Below are 23,871 nucleotides of genomic sequence, written 5' to 3' on the forward strand. Positions count from 1 at the left end.
TAAAACACTCAGAACCATCCAAAGCACATGGTCTGAAGTAGAATTGTATTTAGGGCTTTAGGACATGGCTAACCCTGTTTTGCTCGATAAATAGCTCAAAATCTTTACACAAAGTCAAAAATACATTGAAGAATTGACTTTACAGCAGACAAGTCCAAAAACCAAACCAGCCTTATGTTCTCATTATTTGAGCAGCACCTGCTGCGTGCCACTTGAAAAAAGAATGCAATTATTGCAGATCACAAGCTACAATGGTATTATAATTTTGTGTGTTTGGCAGTCAATCATTATACTAGCCCTTTCGCAGAGAATGATGTCTGTCCTTTTTGTCTCAGCGAGACTATTCAGTAAGTTGACTATTCATACCAACAAGCTACAACGTAGTAGTTGAAGTTATAAAATGAACAGACCAACCTGAAATTATTACTTCCTAAATGCACCTAAATGTAGGGACGCAATAATGAAACTTTTATATAAAACTCCAGTAGGCTTTATGCTCTGGCAGATTGTAAATAAATGATCTCAGTCTTATGTCCAAACGTGACGAAACATGTTATTGAGCCTGAGGGGAACTGTGAGCCCCCCCTGACCAGGAACCCAAAGCTGCTATCTGATTTTTCTCACACGCTCAGCCAACGCAGACCTTTGCTCCAGTGTGAACCTCCCAGTCAAGCTGACAGCTCCGTGTCTTTTAACTGCCAAGATAAATCACCATGCACACTTCCTGCTGTCACCAAGGCAACACGAGCAACACACGTACCTTTGCCTAGCGAGCAGTCTGGAGTGCCAAAGTCCATCAGGCTGGATATTTCTGTTGGGTAGCACATGTCTGTCACCATTGTCTTCTGTCTGTGATGCACTGATGGATCTGCAGGGGAGACAAATGGAGGTTCACAACATGTTTATTCTCTCATCAAAACTCCTCATCCATATACACACAGTCAGGTTCTTCTAATATGTTGGAATCATATTAAAACACTGTAGCCGTGTTAGTTTCAGCGGGACTGTCATATCAGGCCATTCATTTTGACAGGATGTCAGTTCAGCATACACTCCAAAGCTTTTAGAGGACATAAATATGAATTTCTCCAACAAATCACAGCAGTTGTGACATGCATTTCAAAGAAAATAAAAATACACACTCAGTAAGTGTGATGTCATTTAATAACAGTTAACTCTTCTGCTACTGTTTTACTCCTTTTTGACTTTTTTATGCTTTCCATCTTTCATACCCTTTTCATTTCATCAAATCTAATTTCCCCACAATTTCCAGTCCTTCCATTTATATGATCTCCCTACACTTCGCTGACCCATTTTTGTGCTCTATACATTCAGCTAATGACACTTATCAAGGGCTTCAATTAAACTCCAGTGACTGAGGCTCATCTATTCAACATATTCTCTCCCCTCGCTTAGTAATTTCTGTGCAGAGTTTGAGAGGAGAATGGATTGAAGGAGAACAGATAAAAATGCATCAGGGTCCCTCTGTCCTTCATCACCTTTTCTTAATTTTTTAACCCCCCATGTGCAAAGCTATGATGCTAAACCATATGAGATAGGTCACTAGAGACAGCAACCTCCTCACTCAGCCAGGGACGCCTTTTTGAAGTAGATACCAGAATTTCCTATCAAAGAAGATTTTAGAGCTAAAATCCTCAAACTGAAAGTATTTTGCTGATCTTATGCATCGTATCTCAAAATGTTGGATTTTATGATGTACAAATGCATGGCAGATTCGTATATAAACTGTTAAATGTTTAAATTAAATATCTTCTCTCAGGTGCCTGTTAAGAAGCAGCCGTCAGCTCAACTACTATTCAGTGATCTTAGCCTCCGTCATCTGCACATTTCGGCAGTTTCAAATTCATGACCGCATTGTATTTATCCAGATTACTGACCTTCTCCGTCCTCTCCCCTCGTCGGTCCTCCTGACCTGTCAATAACTGTTTAGGTGTTGTTAGGCTGACCTTTTCTGTTGGTTTTAATATGGAGATTGGGCAGCAGGCTCATGCCCGGTTGCTCTGAGGCTGCTTTATTTAGCAGCAACAGTAATGAGAGGATAGAACAATCTGTTCCAGCCCTTAGTTAAGGGTGGCAATGCACTTGAAAATAAAAATGTCAATACATAAAATTACGGCCACAACATATGGACTGTTTTAACTGGGGGCAACATTTTGTCACTGTTCAATGAGCAGCGTTTCAATCAAATAACCAAACAGTACCTGTAGTACATTTGGATATTTGTGTCCTTTTCACTTTTTTAAATTATCCCTCATTCCCAAGGTAGGTTATTGATTTGGACCATTGTATGTCAAGGGGAAAACAGCCTGTCATTACATACGTGTCAGTGATTTAAAGGATGTGAATGTGCCCTGGAGAGGTGTATCCTGGGTAATGGGCAATTTTTCTGCCTCTTCATTTTGCCTGATTGTAGTTCTGCTGTGAGAGGCCAAAGGTTAAAGAAACAATGAGGTGAAGCTGTGCAGGTCTGTGACCTTTCTGGCTTCAAACCAGGCAAAAAAATAAACTGAAATAGAAAAATTATTATTGCTGGTTCATCTGTCAGTGTTTCTCTCGCCAGATGACACTGTTGGAGCGGGCTGTTTGACTGACAGCTGAGCCAGTGGTCTGATAAAATGACAAGCTATACCAGGGAAATAAATGTTTGAAATTGATGTTTTTCATCCCATCAGATGGGAATATATAATCATGGGCTTTCTTCAAAATATTTTAAAATGGTCTTATCTGATGGGTAACTGAATGTAAACTATAAATGTTATTCATCAAACCTTGTATTTTACTGACAATTTCAACTTCACATCACTGACCAATTCTAGGTTTGTTTCGGGTTTTTTTGGTGATTAATTGTCCTAATAGTTACATATCAAAAATTCTCACCTGGTGATTCTTAGATCTTCTTCTAGTTGTCCATTTTAATCTGCATTTTCGTCCACCAATCAAGTTACAGGCATCTTGTAATTTCATTATAGAATCAGAATGAGTTTTATTGGCCAGGTATGTTCAAAACCAAAGGAATTTAACTTTGGTAGACTGTCCTCTGTCTGTCACGCTCTCTCCAGTTGGTAGGTAGTTATTTTTTGTTTATAAAGCAAATACTAGCAAATGCTATAAGTACTATACTGTATTTTTTGTAGCTAAATGTAAAAAGAGAAAACAAGACAAATAAGTTACAGAGTTGATCCATATTACTTTCACCAAAAGATGTGCTTTTTTTCACTTGAGCTGCAAAGTGTCAGCATAAATCTTTCAGAAATTATAGAGACTTCCTTGCATGCAACAAGAGGAAGAACAGAGGCCTCACAAGGGAAAACAACCACGAGTTATTAATGAGAATATTCTGCGTAGAGAAACACCCCCAAGTGTGGTAGGAAGTTGGAGAGGCTAATCAAACATCTGACACAACTTCCCTGCCTTAAGTCTCAGCAGAGGGGCGCAGACAACATGTTTGTGTCATGATGGAAACAGGAGAGAAACACTCTGTGGGAGGCAGAGCTGGTATTCAAGCAGAAAAGGGAGGAAACTATCGTCTGTGTGCAGACAGCTTATTATTGCCCACCCTCCGCCAACCTTTAATTACACTGGCATTCAGTCTGTCATGCAGGCAACACACACATTCATCCCTGTATCAGCCATCGCACTGTGGACAGGATGAGGACATCACCATGCCACTGTGGAGTCACATCAACCAGAAATCCAGCCGTACTGAGACCAACACAATATTTAGTGATGTATCATTTAGCAGGACTGTGAAAAACCTATGAAGGTACCATTTTAAAAAAACGACACTGGCTAGAAACATGCTGTAATTAGCAGGAAACTAATGTGAGTAGGCTAGATTTGAGAGTTGATTGATGGTCATGGTCCTTATAGAACAAAAAATAAAAAGGTTTTCAGTCTGTGTTTGGGGCAGAGGGTGTCAGTGATGATTGAAGGTTGTGGTGCAGATTTAAGTGCAGCAATTAGACCAAAGTAGCTGTGCGCTCACTAGCTACACTATGGTGTCCATTCTTCTCTGACATAAAACTCAGGGCAAGGCTCAAATGCTTTTATAAAGTTGTAGCTGGATTTACAGTTGGACCAATAAATAGTCCTTGAATTTGCTTTTCAGTCAGGAACTGATTAGATTACAAACAGACTGGCCTACAACCTGGAATATAACATGAGAACATAATCAAAACATCTAAGCTTCCCCCTCGTGCTAAAACTCAACTGATCCACTTAGCAAAAATATAATTTTAATCTTTTTCTTTTACTTTAAAAAATATGAGTATTCAAACATTTCCTAGGTAACATTAGCTATCATTTGTTAGGAATTTTATGTGATGACTTTCCTATCAAACTAAATATTAGGCCTCGTCACTGCCTATCTATGGCCTTGTGCTGAGTTTATCTGCAGGTTTTCTATAGTTAGTTGCTATAAAACTTGCCTAAACTTGAAATATGGTCCAATGTCCTGTCCTGTCTTGTTTTGTTTTGTCGCTTAGGTAGTAAAATGATCGATCAAAATAATCAACATAAAACCTGTAACACGTCTGAATGTCATCATAACAGTATTGAGTTTCCCTGAAAATTATATGAGCTAACAATGACTGCCATGTGGATATGGTCAAGAGCTGAAGTAACACTGTGACATATAAAAAAAGGAGTTGAAATGTCGTGCTGGGAACAGGCTGTCAGAAACTGAAAGTGCAAAGCCCTGCAGAATTGAACCATTTTTTTGTGAGCCATGCAGTAATTATTCCCCATTAGGACGACAGTAACTATAGTGTTCACATTTCTATTATTTCCTCTCATGCATTTAAATTGGCACAGCATAATGTGAGGAGGAATTTGAAACTCTATCTAAATGGAATTTCACAGCAGCAGCGACAGTGAATGAATTAACAAAGCTAAATGATGTGAAGCCTTTTGGGCTTCTAACCTTTGGCACCAACTGAGCCAGAAAATCTTGTTTGGTTACATAAGATAACTTTGAGAAAGCTTGTGGTGTTTAAAAATCTCATAAGGGGAGGCTCCTCATCCCTGACCCAAACACTCAAAAGTCTCTTCTGGTATTATCAGGCACAGACACATGGGTCACATTGAAATCCCCACACAGAACGTTGACTCAACATCTCCATTGGTGGCTATCAAAATCAGTGTCTATGTTGAAAAAATAATATATAAAAAAAATAAATCGGAATTAAATCTTCTATAAGATGTAGCCTGCCATATCATAAACCCCCCCCCCCCCCCCCCCCCCCCCCCCCCAAAATGGTATTATACCAAACAATGACAAATGGAAGCATCCTTTACCACAGGTTGTAAACATGTCAAAAAATAATGTAACAGAGGTGAAATACATTGAGGGAAAGCACACTTAGTATTCAATGCACTTGTCACAGCACAGCAAAAGCAACAGATATGTTTCTCCTAAGGGACAGATTGTAAGTGAAACTTTATGCTATATATCGAAGGTCGAGCTGTCACATCTCTATTAAACGACCAAAACATGGAGCTGCAAAATGTCATTGCTCTAACATTTTTCCCTGCTCAGGGCTGAAAACTTACTGTCTATTAATCTGTGTTATAATCAAAGGTGACACAGGGAATCAATACTTGCAGCACTCACACAGCATTAGGCCTGAGAGGCTGCTCCAAGGCTGCTGTGATCCATAGCCTCTGGATGCTGTTTGGGTGCAGCATTAAGAGCACAACAGCAGCCTGCCCTAAGGAAACATGCAAAAAAAAAAAAAAAAAACCTTCAGGGACACATCCATTATATCAATGTGGAGAAAATGCTTGAGGAAGTTGAGTGTCAAGGGTGGCCAGTGTTATGACTCATGTTGTTCAGCTTGTAGCCATCTAGTTTGGTTGCATTTCTCCCACTCGAAGGATTTCTATGTGAAAGGGCAATATGAAGGAAGGATTTAAAAAGCATCGGTTGAGCATGCTGAGGGGCAATCACAAACCTCCCAAAGCTCTGTTCAGTGTTTTTAAACTGTAACTGCAGAACTTTAATTAGAGGATTATTGTTCCCTTTTAGGATGAATTATTCTCATTGCATCTTGCAAACATTGAAAATTGCAGAGCATTATGGTAATTATTGATTATGATCAAGTTTTTGGATTTGCCAGTTATCGCATTTCTTTGTATTTACATTAAAACATCCCCAATTGGTTATTTAAGTCAAAGAAGTTGTGGATATCTTTGTCTGAATTAAAAACAAATGAGTTAAAACTTAAAAAAGGCTTTTATTTATTTATTTTTTAAATGTCTGTATTATTGTTTTTTGAGAATGAAATTGAAAGAAATTGAACTATAACAGACATTACAAAGTAAGTGTTAACTTTACAGTTTTAATCCATGGATTTGCTAACATCAGCTGTTTTAATATGGAACTGTTCACACTGAATGGCAATTATTGAGTTGGTGTATCATGACCATGATTTGAGTGTGATTCACTAGATATTTCGCAGCAACTCGCTATGGTTGCTATCTTTTTTACATACTTTCAGGGGTGAACACAACTTTGGCACAGGTAGTTGCATACTTGTCATGCCAACAAGGGAGTTTATTCGTGTTTATATTGAAAACAAAAATTAAGAATGGAAATTAAGTGATCAAACATGCCATCAGATGATTTCAAGAATAACAATTAATTTAATACATTTCCCAAAAATGTTAGTATAGTCAAACCATCTCCAACAATTCAGTGAAAAGAGAATATTTTAAATCTCAGATGAGGCATTTTTGAATGAGTATCACTTGTGTCACTACTTCAGAGTCACAAACCTCACATGCTGAAAAAGAGAAGAAAAAAAATCGCTCAGTTTTGTGATTAAACTGATCTGTGCCAGTATTCTGATACTGAAACCACAGCAGGGCTCAAGTGAGCAGAAACTACTTCACTTGATTATTTATAACAATTCCATCAGGAAAACAAGGTTGTGGGATGATGCCCAACCTCAGGGTCACTATGGAGGATGTAGTTATCCTCCCATAAGACTACTTTGATGATCTGTGATGGCAGTAATCGCATTGGGGAAATGGCCTGCTACGCTACAGTCGAAGACTAGAGCTTAAGGATAAGCATTTTGTCCACAACAATAACAAACAAATCACACCATCCTTCATGATGGCTATCTCATGAATATAGACATCGTAGAGACGAAGGACAGCCCTTCAGATATTCATAATCATTATTGTTGGAGCGAAAAAAAACAACAATTTATTATGGTCTATAAAACAAATGTTTCTGTAACCCTGTAGGATAAGCTACTGTCAGTGGTGCTGTAGATAATCCAACAGCCTTTTGGATGAGCACTAGAGCCTGTTTAACGTGCAGCTGGTTCAGTATAGAGTCTGTCATGCATGGGCTGCAAATACACAACATGAGGTCCGATTAATTTCTTATAGGCAACTCAGGTTTTTGGACACCAGACAGATTTTATTTTTTATTTTTACATACATTTATAACTGGAATCTATCCAAATGCCTGAGGAACGAAAGCTGCATCAGAGATGCAAAGGAAAAGGTTTACATTACATTAAATTTAAAACACTTCGAAAGGATTTAAATAAAATTATAATCCATGGCGTTTCTTAAATGCTGCAACATCTTCACAGTTACACTTTATGCCCGATGGAAACAAATTTGTAATTGTATGTATAAACACACAAACACAGCACCCAAAGATACACACTAAATCCTTCTCTCACTAACACACCACATGCAACACACACATGAGAGTTTGAACAGACAAACACACACAGAATTTACAGCTCATCTTGCTGATGCTGAGGGTCACAGCTGGTCACAGGGCATCATCTGCCCTGCTAGGACCTAGAGGGTTTGCCGGACCAGGAAAACCAGATGATGGAGGATTTAAAATAAAGATTAAGCAGAAAATCTGCCTGGAAGAAATCCAGCACTGACAGAACCTCAACAAATTCCTCCAGCTCCTTGTTCCAACGCCTTTCCTGCCTTTAGCAAATGCTGGTATGAAGGCAGAAGTAGAAGTCAAGGACGGCTCTTTAACAACCCCAGTGTGTACGGACGTTTGGAAAATGTGAGCAGTTCAGCTGAACTCTTTCCTCTTATAGTCCTGGGAATTGATTAACACTCTTTTCACAGATGCCAGCTCCACCACACCCATCCCAGCTGCTGATCCAAGAAGGACAAACATTGTTTTGGACAGAGGATGGGCTGAAGAGCATCTGACTCACTCGAAAGAAAGCTAAAGGAGGAGTCATGATTGAAAATTGAATCATTTGTTTTCATCTCAATAAGGCTTTAAAATAGCAGCTCCAAAACCCCAAACAAATGGCCATTCTTGCAGCCATTTTCCTCTGACTCGTGCTCAGGCAAACTCAAATGCTGTAAAATATGTGTATTGTATTTGTGTATTCAAGGCTGTTATTCTACAACAATAGTGTATCTGAAAATTGCAGTAATTTAATTTGTTCTTAATTGATTTGCTGCATCATAAGCTACTGTTAAACAACAACAGCTATGATTGTGTTAGCTGCAAATGTTTAACACTACATTAAATATAACGTGACTTCCTGATGTTAACTTTCCTACGACCTATTTCTTTTTACTCTACTAAAGAGAAATATTATTTCTGAGTGAAATTAGAGCTGGAAAGTTTCAGAATGCTACACTTGCTGTAGCCATGGCTTAAATATGTTGTTCTACCTACAGATTTATACTGTACATAGTCCTTTTATTTGTTGCTAGTTAATGTACAAAAATGGATTGGATATCCTTTTTTCCAATCACATATAATCCCTGGGACACAGCAGTATACAATTTTAACAGTGTTAGCTTCCACTTTGTGAGGAAATAGTTGTTGTGTGAATAAAACAATGAAGGAAAAATGAAGCACTGGACAGGAGGAACAGAATCTCGGTGGAAATCTTCAATACAAAACAATCTGACCTTTTGGTGCACAGTGTTGTGTGAGGTGATTCTTCTCCCCCTTTTCATAATAATGCCCATGTCCTAATACTTTTGAGGTTTTTGCGAAGCACCTTGAATTGCCTTGTTGCTTAATTTTGCTATATAAATAACCTTTGCCTTGCCTTGCCTTGCCTTGGCATTAGCAGTATTGGAAATGAACACAACCACTTTCTGTGAAAGTAACAGCAGTATAATATTTAAGGCATAGTTTGAAGAGGCGACCATGAGGGAAGCTGGGTAAACTGCCTACCGTGTTCACTTGGCTTGGACAAGCCAGAATGACGGACGGGAGGAATCAAGTATGCAGGAAGCCGCTCTGTCAGCTCAAACAACTCTATACCAGTTAACACTTCAAATAGAATTAAATATCACCTGTGGTGTTCAAGCTTAACTCAAACATAGCAACTATATCTCTGCTGGAGCCAAAATAACAGTCAAATCAGATGGCAATGTCTTTTATTGATTTTAAAAGATACTACTGTGCTGTGACATATCTTGCTCTTGTTATAAATAGCACTTGCCTGCTAGAGTTGCCACTACTGCCTAACAGATGCTAATTGCAGCAGAAAAACTGAGAGAACACAAACGACACACTGTGCTCCTGGCATCAAGCATTACAGGAAAAAAAAAACCCTCAACATATTTCTGCAGTCTTGGAACAACAACAAAGTCTGGAGTTATTAGTCAAAAGTTGTCGCCTTGCTGTGATGAGGCCCAAACTGGCAGAAAAACAACACATCTGGAAGCTTGAGAGATGTAAAGAAAGGCCTGTATGGTAAATGAATTCACTTCAGAATCATCTGATGAGACCTCTTTTTCTCTGATTTTATCGATTAAAGCTGCTCAAAAGTAAACACATACAGTTAATTGAATGATCCTCTTTGGTATTAAAACATGCTTGCTTCTATTTCCATACCAGCAGGGGGGATGAATATATGAATAGAGCATACTTGCTAATTTAACTGAACAGTATCCCCAATTATAAGAAAAAAATCTACTAGGTGTACAACACACCACACGTCAGCACATAACACAGCAATCAGGTCAAATCCACTTAATTGTTTCGTTCAATGACACTAAAAGCATATTGTGCAACCACTGTGGTCAACAATGCTATCTTTACATAAAGTACTTTGATTGCTGTGAAATTAATGATGTGCAACACAAAGTTTTCACGAGAGGACATTTAATGCACAAATAATGCACATGGACATTATGCAGAGTGATAAATAAATATTACCCATGAAGAGAGCAGCTGCGCTATTTCAGACTGCGATCTGTAAAGGGTATCAAAGTTATTCTAAACTGAATGGTACGCTAAACTGAACCCCAAAAAGTGCATCCAATGAGATTGTGGTCCAGAAATATGTGGTGTCAAAATTAAGTTTGGGTAAATAAACATGAGGCTTGAACATCCTTGTCAGCAGCTTTGTGCTATTTCATTCCAAAATTGACTCACTTGTGCTTACTAAACATTGTAAAACATATGTTTACATTACAGCTATCTCTAGACTTGTGTGGCACATTGCTGTGCTTTTTTATTTCATTTAATAGTTTTTATTGGTCTCTAACACTTTATCTATATCATAAAGTCACCTCTATTGTTTTTTTATCCACATGTCATTATGTTGTTTTCTCCTGATGTTAATTATTAGGCATTTATTCCGCTATTCCGCCTGCGACTGCATGTGCATTTCTGCTGGAGTTGTATAACAATGTAAAATGATTTTAGTTTTTTGCTTTTGCATTTGAAATATCGATGCATAGGTCCTGTGGACCTATATAATGAATGTTTTGCATGGCCTCATTTCTTTTTTTTTCCTGGTTTTGTGTCACATGACCTTTGACTTGTTCATGTCTTATGAAGGGCGAGGGCACGAGAGAGTCCATTAAATTTAATTTATTGGAGCAACATCTGGTGTGCGGACTTCGTACTTTTTTCCATCTTGTGTGAAATACTTTGTTATCCATGTATAGGAAGAAAATACACTACATAGCTACATCCCTCTACTGCAGTGATAAATTGTCCATTGCGTCGGCAAGTTTTACAGTAATAGTGAAATATTCAAAAAATGATAAATGACCCATAAGCTATCCTCGCCATGACTTCTACTCACATAGTGTTACAATAGATGCGACAATCTCTGAGGTCATTGCCTTCCTTGTGCAATACCTTACATTTCTATGAGAGCCTGAATCAGCTCTTTTTTCTTTACTTTGAACGGCTCTGACTAATGTCTCAGAGCAGGCCCAATCTCAAGAAGAGACTTGACCACTCACTCCTCTTCGACCGCATCAGAGAGCAGCAATGAGACAAGTTTTTCTTGTGCAGCAGAGAATCCACTTTGAAAATCTAATCCTCCTCCTCTCCTTCTCTGTCAAAGCTTCAGCCCACATAAGATTGTAATTAGTGGGATAGCAGTGGAAGTGCTAATTAGAATCTCAGCTAAGTTTTAACTTAACCACAGTGCTTTATGCACATGTCATACACACACCACAAAACTGGGTTATACTTCTTTGCACAGTGTTCTTCATACATCAACCAATTACTGAAGATTTCTGCACCTGCAAATACAGTGTTTGCATTTGGTTATTTACAATAAAGAACTTTATTCAGTATCAGTTGGTTAAAAGAAATAATGTCCCCAATTCCTCTTTTCTTAGATCCCATTTAATATGGCAGATGGTTGCTTTTATGAAATGATAACTTTAGAAAAAAACACAGACTGAGAGTATCTCGTGCATAATGGTGGCGGCAACTAACTTGAAGAAAAAGTTGAATGGTAATGCATTACAATAACAATTCTTAGACCATGACAATATAATACTTTCCAAAAGAGGGATTTTTTCCAAGTAGTTAATTATGGCTGTCATCAGCATATGCGAACAAAATAAATTATTATTATTATTGTTCACAGATAAAGTAGTCGTCTTATATTGTGGCTAACAAACAAGGGGAATTGAGATTCAAGTTTACTCTTTAAAACCCTTGTTATGGTTGAAAAGTTTTGAAATGTTTTCTCGTGTGACTGATTTAAAGTCTGATTTAAACCACCGCAAACTTGTGTCAAAAAAAGACCAACCAATCAATTCAACTGACCAGTACGGAACACAGATTTAGGATATGTTCAGATAACACAGTGGCAGTATTATAGTATTGTTGCAGTATACAGTTATTTCAAAACAATATGTACTGTGAACAATTCACAGGAGTTAATTACCTTCCAATACTGGGAGGAAATTGAAGTAAATGCTAAGAAATGTGAATGTCTCCCCTTAGAGTAGTCACCACATCAGCACTCCAACAGCCGTCTCCAGCTTTGTGTGAGCGAATATAATTTATTTATCAATGCTGTTGGAAAAACAAATCTTATGAAGGGAGAGGCAAGCTTGCACAACTAAGCTAATGCTCCCCAACAGCAGTATAGGTCTTTTAGTGAGACGTAATTGTAAAGAACAGTAAAGTAGACTAATGTGAAATTTTTATGTCCAAGTTGAAAGTATGCTGATGAAACTATGTCTCTATGGGAGACAATAGAGCTTCCACCGGCAGCTGTCAGGACAACTGGATGATGCAAGCTGGTGTTGAAGATTTGTTTTTCAAAACCCATAAATCAAATTTTAGGAGAAAAAAACAGAACTTCTGTATTACACATTTATAAGATGTGGAAACTGTGGCCTGTAAGAATCCCTGTGCTTTCTATCATCAACCTGATGTGCTTCAGTTACAGATCTCTTCTCTTTGTTGTTTGCTTGCTCTCCTTTTTGTAAAGATAATTACAGACGGGAAACATGGTGTGTAGGCAGCAGTCCAGAAGGCTTCTCCACCTGTCCAGGAAGTTGACCTTTTGTGTGATACCGTACATCAGAAGTGCAGACAATAGCCCGCTCGCTTAGTGCTCGACTGCGTGATTGATGTCCTCTCATTAGCTGTAGGAGTTAAAACTGCTGAGAGCGACGCAAGCACTCTTTCTGTGTGTCAGTTTGTAGACTCTTCATCCACCCTGCTTCTACCTCCACCAGCACTGCAGAGAGTCATCCTCTTCCTCTCTCTGTCCTCTCCTCCTGCATCCTCCTTCATCAATCAACCGCTCCTGGAATTTTTAAACCCATCCAAATCCCTCAACTCATCTACTTCTTCCTCTCTTAGGAATGTTCTCGTCATGATTATTAAGATTCCTCTCCCGTCCCTGTACTGTAGCATAGCTCCTGCAGTGATAGATACTCGCTCTGTCTTCTCTCTTTTTCTGCTGCCTTTTCTTCCTCTGTTATCCTTGCCCCCCAACACCACCTCCCCTTGGTCGGTTCTGCGTCACTGATCACCCCTCCTTCGATTCCACTGGGGCTTCTTCCCAGGAGTGTAACTGCAGTAATAAGAGCTGAGAGGCTCGGAGACGCACACTGTTGGCGCCCTGCAGGGCTGCCTTTAAAGTCAGGAACACTCAAACAGACAAAAAGCAAGAGGAAAAAGAAAATGTGAAAGTCTGCACAGAATGAAAGTGAAATATTTCCAAAATCCATCTATATACATTAATTTTACACAAATCATTATGACTCAAGCATCTGCACATTGAGAGCACTGCAGATACATCAGCATGGTGTTGTCATCAAATCAGAAAATGTGAAACAACAAGAATGTCTGTTCATGTGTCTCCCCGAGGCTCTGTACTCTCAGGAGACAGAGCGAGATTGACTGGAGACCTTCATCGTTTCCCTCTTCATCCTCAATGTTGTCTTGTAATTAATGAACCTTCAACTCAGTTTCTTCGGGCACCATTTCGTTTCCTTTTTTCACCAGAATTCTTAAGACAGACCTCCCAAGACACTCCTGAGTATTCGGCCATGCAACCTGGTACAATAACAATAGGTTATTCTTTTCTGAAGAGCCAAAAAAACGCTATTTCAACACCGCAGGATCAATTTATTGTGTGAGATTTGTCTGCAGGAAAGTGTGCTCAGTCTTGTGGAAAGCAGAAGATTACCTAAGAGTTCACACACGGGAAACATGTCTGAACAGCCTAAAGGAAATAATCCAGTTTATATCTCACTGAGAAATATGAAATTAAATGTTATGGGTCAATACTGCCCTCTCCCATCAAAAGTTGAAGGTATCCCCTAATAAAGTATAAATCTGTTTTGTGGATCATCAGTTATTAAATCTGTGGCTAAAAATAAATTCGGCTTCCAGCTTCATAAGGATCCTGATATCAAATTAGCCTTTTAAATGCACACAAGAAACAAGCTCCTTAGAAACAAGCAAGCACAGAGAAAAAAAGGGCAAGCAGATAAGAAAAGGAAACAGTCCTTAACTAAAACATTTACAGCTGAGGTCATTTATAAAAGTAAGGAGAAAGAAATAGTTTGAAGGCTAAAAAGTGGTTAAAAAGTTTGACAAACTGAAAGTTATTGACCTTTAAAACTGTTAAACTTTTCATTTTTTATGGCTATTTTATTGCATCCATTTAGGAATTCATTTTTCCACAAAATGATCTTTACCCTATCTCAAAGTCACGATGTAACTCAGCTAGTGACAACATTTTAAAGTTAAGTAATTTTATGTTACAATATGACATCATAAAAGTATCAAAACTAAACAGACTGTAAAATACCAGAATCTGTCTAGTATCAAGTATTATGTAACTTCTTCCACAGGTCATCGAAGCAAACTCATTTCTTGAGATATTTTGAAGAATGGGTTCTGGATGATATCTGTATAGCCCTGATTGCAGATTAGCCGAGCTGGACGAAGCAGCAACTGAGGGCAAACTGCAGTGTATTTTACTGTCGAAACCTCTACCTGACATCACAGTGCAGAAAAACGGTATTAACCTCCAAATAGTCTTTTGTGGACGAAAAATAAACATATATATCTTTATATCAGCAAACAAGAGAATGTGGTGCTGTTATTCTAAATCCAGTGAATATCCCATTTTGAGAAAAGGAAGTTTTACATATTTTATAAACAAACTTCTCTGTTGATACATTGATACAGTCTAACAAATGATCCACATGACATCAAAAGGCAAAGGCTATCTATAAATCTCTCACATTTTAACTAATGATTACTCATTACTAATGATAGTTTTCTGTCAAAGTGTGAGTCACATTTGAATTAATCACATGCTGCTCATTTAACCAGTGAAACCTAATTTAAACCAAATCATAAAACAAGCAAAGTTTCATATCTGCAACTAGCAACCTCAAAAAAGCGACTTGAAAGGACTTTGTAACTATTGTTGCTCTTTGGCATTCCATCCCATCATGGTTGCTAAGTAACAGTTGGGCTGGCAACCTTTTGTCTTAAACTTTAATCCTCTCTGAAGAAGATGTTTAGGACGGCCAGTGGAAGTAGGAGGGAATAGTATACAGAATGATTAATGCAGCATTAGAGCTGAGTGTAAGGGGGCGAGCGTCCTAATTATTGATTTAAGTTGGATTAAAAGTCAAAAAGTTTTCACGCACACTTCACACAACTCCTGACTCTCACTACACAGCAAAGACTGAACTCTCAAATGCTGCTCTGATTCCTAAAATGAAACTCTCAAAGGGATACCACAAATATCACACACTACTTTAAACTTTAACAAACACATCTTTAAAGACAGTATTGTGGATAGAGTCAGAAATCGAGGAGAGACAGAAAGGAGACTGACGTGCAGGGCAGGAACCACAGACAGGACCCGAACCTAGGCTGCCTGCTCAGAGGACTGCCGCCTCTGCATATGGTGCGTGCACACCAACCACTAGAGCACCGGATTTCAGTGAAATCCTTCCTCCCTATTTAATTGGCCTATTTTTGATAAAGCTATGATCTGCATCACTTGTTCTACAAGTACTTATGTCTGAACAAACAGATAATAGTTTTTGTCTCTGTAAAGACTATCTAAAGAACACCGAAGCAACACAGTGTCCTGGATTAGAAAATTTGAGTTTTTCTGTCATAAAAGGGAAGGTAGGTCATCAATGTATGGCAAGGTAACCAATACCATTCTAATGTTAATAACATTGACAAACAATATTGATAAATACACATATGACCAAAGATAGGAGAAGTCATTTCGATAGAATTCTGCTAAAATGAGTTTCTTCAACACCTAAGTGCTCTGAAGTAATAAAGTCAGAGGGTGTTGTTTGGTCTTTTTTTTTTTTAATTAACCGTCTCTATCTCCACAACTGATTGTGGTCCAGAAATGTCACAGCTGCTGGCTGCTGATGGATCAGCAGGACTCGAGCTGAACAGGCTAGTACTATTCTTAAGAGGAAAGTTATCAAAAAAGCCACCAGAAGCTCAAAGGAATTATAATTTAATCAATCTTATTGAGCTCATCATAACAAGGCTGACAGAACCACAACAACTGATAGGATGTGTGAATTTATCACAGTATTGTCTTGCTAAATAGCCGTTCCATCCACAGGAATCAAAACACAAAAGATAAAAATAAGGAACCAATATGCCTCAGAAGACTCCTCATCTATTGTGTCAGATTGTTGTCCTGGTACACTGAGCAGCGCTGCATAATGATTCACACTCCTCCACTTCCTGTTTCATGATGTGTCTATGCCCCCCTGTGACGGCATCTTAATTAATTTGGAATATATCATCCAATTATGTGCGCTCACGCATGCACAAATACACATACGGCACACTCACATAGACGGCCATCAGAATGGGAAAGAGGCCTTCAGTTTCATATGGCCACAGATTGCTGATCACAAGGTTAAATGATAGCATGGTGTGTTTGTATCCATTCATCTCTCATTACAAGGCTGCAAGCAACACAAGCTCATAAATCAAAAGTTGCTGCACTGCAGCTGCACAGCGCTCACAGAGGTTAAAGGTGGACAGCTGGTGCACGCTGAGAGTTGCTGCATTTCTTACCCTTGTACGAGAAGTGATGCATCGCTGCTCTGCCTTCAGTCATATTAGATCCACGCAGTTCCCACGGTATACAACTGGGTCGCAACATCTCATCAGTGCTCAACATGATAGAGAAATCCATATCTGAGCTTTTGTCTTTGCATTTTCTCTTTCAGTCAGAGCCTGCTCCCTGTTTCTGCAGCATTGGATTACTGCTGGGAGGATCCCAAATGAGGGATTGTATTCAGATTATCATGGGATCAGTCCACGCCCTCCCATCATTTCCGCCCCCCACCTAGCATCCATATCTACTTCTATAAAGCTTACTGTGCCCCCCTGCGGTGGTCTCGCCCACCCTCTGATCACGCTATACCAGCAGATGGGACGCTCCTCTATGAACTAAACATTTTTATACACTGCTGGTATGTACTCGTTCATAATCCGGGACCTCCACCCTCCAACTGTGTAATCAGACAGCTGAAGTCGACTGTATAAGAAAGCTAATACCTGATTGTGACAGAGAGGCATATGTAAGGCAGAGACAATCTTACTGTAATCCTTTGATACTGGCAGTATTAAAGGATTGCATCCACTCCATTTGAATCATGCAGCATGGTGGCAGCACTGTCTGAACACCCACTAATGCCAGGAGTGCTTTAAACATGAAAATGAGACACCCTTGTTATAATAGTCTAAGTTTTCGCTGCTTGCTTGGGTTACCCCACAAGTCTGTTGTCGAAATCAAATCACGTCAGTATGCTGTATACTCTCGCAGTTCTGTGTGGGAGCAGCTATCAGACATTCCAAAAAGAGTTTGATGAATTACTGTAAACACTGCCAGAAATACTGTAAGTCTCTGTTTTCACTGTGGAGGAATACTGATTAATTCTGATTATTACTTAGCAAACTTTCAGAGAAGCACACCCATGTTCTCATATTATGATGGTAAAACTTCATCATCATTATTATCAGGGACATGATTCTAAATATGCCCTGATGTCCGCGAAAATGACAAATTGCTTTCGTCAAGTGACCAAGACCTTTCCCTTACAATACAGGAACCAATCAGGTCAGATTTCTTCAGCAGTGATCTATTATACTTTTGAAAGGCACAGAGAAATAAACCTCACTTTGGAAAAAAATGTATCCTAAATGTGATTGCAACACCATAACACTTTAAGCTGCAGACAATATAGGACATGAACGTAGTCACAATAACATCACCCATTTGGAAGGTATTTGGAAGCCTGAACACGTTTTGAAGAACAGATGACATTGTTAAATGCTAATTCTTCCTCCTGTAGCTTTTGGGCACTCTAGAAAGAGGCAAAGAGGTGTGGCTGAGGCGGACTTTGAGCTTCCTTGAAAACAGCTGGACCCTTGATGAACTGTAGTTTTTTGAACTTCTGCCCTCGCTTCACTTTTCAACATAGGAGATTGGCGCTTGGTTGAAACATAAGGAAGACTAATTGTCTGGTGACCTTGGCTTTTAGTCAACATGACAAGGGATCAGCCATCAGGAACCTTTTAAGCATTAGCATTATAGCTAATGGCTAAAGGGTTGATTTTAGAAAATTAATTACATAAATGTTCAAAACAACTGCCAATAAAACCAAGAAATAGACAATAAAGATTTAGGTTTGAAGCTACCCACCCAGTGCACCCAGTAACCCCGGTCTCTATTCATCTACACAATGAGAGACAGGAGCCTCGTCTGGAGGAGAGAACCAATTAGTCGTCTCTCCATGGCTTGTCACCTGACAGTCTGCTCATCCACAGCCTGATGTAGGAGGTTCTCCAACCCGCTCATTCAAACCAATTAAGGTCCAGAGGTGTATTACCACACATTCATTACCTGTCTGTCACAGAGGGCTGCTCCCCCTCACATCGCAGCTCATTGGTCTGTTCAATGTCTCAGAGATTTACCCTTCAAATTATTTTCTCTGTCTTGTATCATCTAAGCTTTTGATTTCCTGTGCTACTTCCTTGTGTCTCTGTGTTAGAAGACAATATTCCCCACTCACATGGACATCTGCTACAGTTTAAGTTAAAACAAGCACAAGAGAAATCGAAGAGAAGCTTGCTCATGAACTCTTGAGTATAAAAGATGTGGAAATGCCTTACAGCACCGAATAAAAACAATGCGGGGACATCAAAACATTCACAAACGCATACACTGACAAAAGGCTTGCATCCTATCATTGCCCCTCTCTCTTGGCCCACAGAACAGTAAAACAAACACTCAGATGTTTGGGTACAAAGGGCTGGACTCATGTCACAGCTGGAGTGTGTATATAGTCTTGCTCGAGCTGTCCAAACAGTTTATATGTGTGAGATGGATGACATATTTGGAACGATTTAAATTCCCACATTCCCCGTTGCAAAACACGCTACAAACGAAGTACCCATGAACCATGTAACGTCAGCCTGTCGAGCCAGACTTCGACTCAGCACAGATATGGTTAGAAGCCCCCCGATTGCTCTATCAACCCTGGGAAGGCAAAGCACAAGATATTATTCAACTAAGACAGCTGTAGGGAACAGAAATGTGCAACACAAAACTGTTTTACTCACACCAGAATACTTTATGATTTTTTGTCCGTGGAAGTCTCATAATCATCTACAATAAAAACTGCTACAGGTTTATTAAGTGAAACCAGCCTAAATAATTACTGTACAGCTCTGCTGCTCTAGGTGCATATACATGGCTTTTTATTTATTCATAAATGCAGCACAGTGTGAGCAGAAATTCCTTTTAATCCCTACTGTTAACTTGTTGAAAGGTCACAACAAGACTAATAAGGAAAAGTTGCATCGATTAACAAGAATTAATGGTCACTTAAACTCAACAGTGAGTAACAGGACCTCTAATTGAGTCCAGATGGACCTCATTGTCAGCCCAGTCAGCTAACACAGAGCCTGCAGGGGGGGCAGTTGGTCCTGCTGCTAGAAGATCAACTTTTGATATTTTTGTAATTATTTAACTATACCTCAACTAATGCCCTCGTATTGGAGGGATATCTGTTTTTTCTTCAAATTTATTCTCAGTAAATGTTTTTTTTTTTTTTTAAACAGAGGGAATCTTTCACAGGTGGATAGCTAATAAATAGGCCTACATTTGCTCTCAAAAGTACTGTAGTAAATTATAATGTTGAGGTATTTTAGAATTTCATTTTTTCCTATTCTTTATTTGAGTACATTTTAGAGTAAAAGGTTTATCTGTTCATTAAAGAGCCATTTACACTTGTTCAGTCTTAATTTCCAATAGCCTTCCCTTGTTTGAGAGGCGTGTGTGTTTCTCCCACTCTCTCAGTTCCAAGTCAGCCATACTCCCTTTGCTTAACCTTTCCAAAAAGAAGTAGTGTTGTCTGTGTGTGTAACTCACGTTCTGTGTCCTTTAAACACCTACAACACTAATTAAGCTAACTAGTGGGAAACGTTTGGTAAGCTTAAAGGGTTTCTTTCTCTTCCTATTCACCAAACTCCTCCTGTGTTCTAGCTGATAAGGTTTTTGTTTTGTAGTTAGTGTTTGTTTTTGTTTCCATTATTTAAAATGCCTGGAGCTTTATGACTGCTATCAACATATCTTAAAATGTGTCCTGTCTGGGTTCTGCATTTTCAGGAACACGTTGAAATGAGTTTAATGAGCGGGCCAGAGCTCCATTTATCTAAAGAAAAAACCCAAATGAGATCCACCTCGAAAATATAAATGTGCCATCCTGCAGGTGCTCCTGGCTCTTAAAGGGAGAAAGAGATTACACTGATTGGTTCAATCCATGTAAAACCCAGAAGACATCTATGAAAAGTCCAACCTCTTAGCAGTCTATGCTTAAATTAGTACTGCGCTTGTATGCTGCATACAAGCAAGTTGTAGTACACGCCCCACATTAATTTGCGCCACACGTTATAGACCTTTAAAATAGGGCCCTCTGTGTTGCTAGACTACCAGAATAACCATGTTGTCTCTTTTTCTCTTTATTAGAACAGCAGTGATGTTTAACACACCTGTAAATTACTCCCACAACCCTGCCAGCCTCCTCCTCATACCGATCCTCCCCCTCTCTACTAATAACACCATAATGATGCTACTGTTAGCACTGTACTGAGGCACTGTGCTTTATGGACTGACCTCAAAATCAATTCTGCTGCACACAGGGTCTATTAATGGAGCTAGGTCTTAAACTCCTCCTCTCCTCTCCCCTCTTTTCTCATAACCTTCTTTATGATAACCTCCAATATTTATCCCCCTGCCTCTCCTCACCTCTTCTTTTCTAGCTTTAGCTTCAGGACTTCACCGTGGACAGTAAATTACACACCATCAGGCCAGCTCTCCTCATTCGAACTAGTTCTTTGACAAAGCTGTGGACGTTCTGCAGCCTTGTGGCACATTTTAACCTCATAAAGGCAAAGTAATAGAGCCTGTCTTAGCTGACTCACAGTAGCCATGAAAAAAATGCATCACAGAATTTGTTCCTCCCTGAAACTACACCCACAGGTAAAATAGTGCCAGTAGAACACACACATTTGAGGTGGCTTCTATCCCTCTAAAGCAAATACTCATGAGAGTCCAAATGTAAAATTAAAAGCTTTATTTTTGCTCTCATTAGCGTCTCTGGCACACATAATTTGGATTTTGCAGCAGGGATGGAACAGAGGCATACTTGAGGGCTTGGGAGCACATTCCTGGACAGAGAGACGAGCTGAGTCTCTTGCCGTGGTTAATTAGGGGGAGTCTGTGGGAAACCCCTGAATCTGAAACACCCGTCCAAAATAACCACATCACTTCAAGCAATGGCGTCCATGTTGAATGGAACTCATTGTTTGTTGGCCAGAGCGGAAGATTCCATCACTTACGACCAGTCGTCGGAGCTGTCATCGTAACTGTGAGAGGGCCAATACCAGAGAGAAGCTGTGGTCATAATGCCAGACAACAGAGGAGGGGGGAGTACGAGGATGGCAACTGTTGACAGAGAGGTTAAAGGGAAATCCACTCGTTTTACATGTCAAACTAGCCTGTTATGTGACTATGACAAAGACGCAAAGGGCATGGTTGAGCTGTGGGCTCCAACTGATGAGTTTTTATTTGATGTGTCAAAAACAGAAATAGAAAGCCATGTATAACTTTCTTTTAGGGTTGGTTAAGAACATTCACACCCTAATAACAGAAGCTAGACATTGTCCACCTGCTTCCATCTCATGCTTTTTTACCCTGATTTATATGGGGAGGCCTTTGGGTTCCTTTGGGGTTTCAAAACCTTGCCCAAGGACGCTTGGCCATGTGGTCTGGAGGAGCGGGGAATCAGATATGCTGATCCTCCTGCTAGTAACTGTCCTTGTTGACCTTTTGAATCACAACCACTGCGAGCCACCCAGCATTATATTATATCCAAAAAACTTACAGCCTACCAGGGGTTGTAGCAGATGTCTACGTGACCAACTTGATAATCCTGCTTTACATAGGCAAGAAAGGGCTCATAATTCAACTGTACAAGAAACTACAAGTTAAGATACCTCATCTTTAGTGTGAATCATGCAAACTATCATGTGTTTGCACCAAGCATGAATAATATCGTCTTATAGAATCTGTTAGAGCAGGGACACACAGATTCAAAGTGCTGACTGTACATACTGTATGTATATCAGATTTAAGATCAAACATCAATTATTAAATGTCAGTCATTTAACTTTTCAAACAGCACATTCAATTTAAAAGTTTCAAATTAGATAAAAAAAGAGAGAGACCATTCAATCAATAAAGTGGATCCCTGAAATGAGGAGCCATGCAGATGAATGTGTCTTATTATCATGCATGAACTGAAATGATGTTGATACAAATGATGAGTCCATCTCTTTTCTGGAAGCCTTCTGGGGATAATAACAAAGCTTTCTATATTTTTAATTTACCTTATTAAACATAATGGGAACCAGATACTGCCGAGCCAGAAAGAAACTGCTGATAGTTTAGTTTGTATTGTCTCTGCAGTTTGCATTATTTAGGATCAAATAGTCTGGGGCAATTTCACTGAGTGTCCTATTCATTAATGTATAGTCAATTTGGAAAGATAGTCCCGTCAGCTAAAGAGATAAGCAGGTTTATTTTTGGTGCGTTTGTGTTCATTGATGTTGCAGATATAATTTAAGACAAACATATGGTAGGTAATCAGATCCTTTTATGTGTGAAATTAAAATTTGAAAAAAGTCACATATTTTTAAAAATAGAAGCAATCTCTGTGGCCATTGATCTCACGTTCAGCTGTGAGCAACTTTATAAAATCAGAATGTCTTTTAATTGCTTTCTCCGAAATAAAAAAAAATGCAACAAACATGCTTTAAAAAAGTAAGCTCTTTCCGAGCACTGTTGTGTCTCCTAAGATATCAGTGGCGCTCACATTGTTCAGGTAAAGATCTTTCATATTTACAGTAATGCATATACACAGCTTCCTTAACAGAGCCACAGCATGCTCACGAGTGTGTTTGTGTGTGTGTGTGTGTGTGTGTGTGTGTGTGTGTGTGTGTGTGTGTGTGTGTGTGTTTATGCCTGAGCACAAAGGGCACAGTAATTGGTGACCTGGTAAATGTTTTTTTGTAAAAACCTCCTCAGCAGCAGAAAACAGAGACGCATGCTTTTATCACTAATGCCTGCAGGCAGAGGACCAAAAATAATTCAGGGACTGAGCGCACTACCATGCTTCATGTCAACATATCAGAGGGACAAGGGAGATGATGCATCAACATAAACATTACATTGTATTGTTTGTCTTTTTCTTGGTACTGGTTTAGGATTTATCTGAAAAAGAGAACATCATACATTAAATCACATAAAGTGAAATTATATGTTTAACAAACAGTTATCAAGAAAGGAAAATAAATATTTAAAATGTATAATTAAGAGTCAGAATAGAAAGATGTTCTGTTTTTGTTGCTACCTTTGGGTTTACAATATATTAAAAGGCAGAAGCTTTAATCAGTGATGCCAGATTGAATATACATGAAAATCGTACGGCAGCTTTGAAATGATCGTACTTTACTCAAAACTACCATATATATTA

The 23,871-nt window shown here is 39.1% G+C and overlaps 1 protein-coding gene across 6 annotated transcripts in view; it reads right to left on the bottom strand.

Moving 5' to 3' along the window:
• Window positions 1-23,871, bottom strand: part of kaznb (kazrin, periplakin interacting protein b) — a gene marked incomplete at its 3' end in the record, with an annotated part of 104,209 nt that overhangs the window by 26,224 nt on the left and 54,114 nt on the right. For all 6 annotated transcript variants that reach the window (XR_013778887.1, XM_079341518.1, XM_079341517.1 and 3 more), the window contains exon 5: window positions 761-868. Coding sequence is in view for 5 of the 6 variants with exons in the window: in XM_079341518.1 (XP_079197644.1) it covers window positions 761-868 (108 nt within the window). The remainder of the gene's footprint in view (window positions 1-760; window positions 869-23,871) is intronic.

This window comes from Symphodus melops (assembly GCF_947650265.1).
Source record: "Symphodus melops genome assembly, chromosome: 4".
In the NCBI taxonomy this organism is placed as follows: Eukaryota; Metazoa; Chordata; class Actinopteri; order Labriformes; family Labridae; genus Symphodus; species Symphodus melops.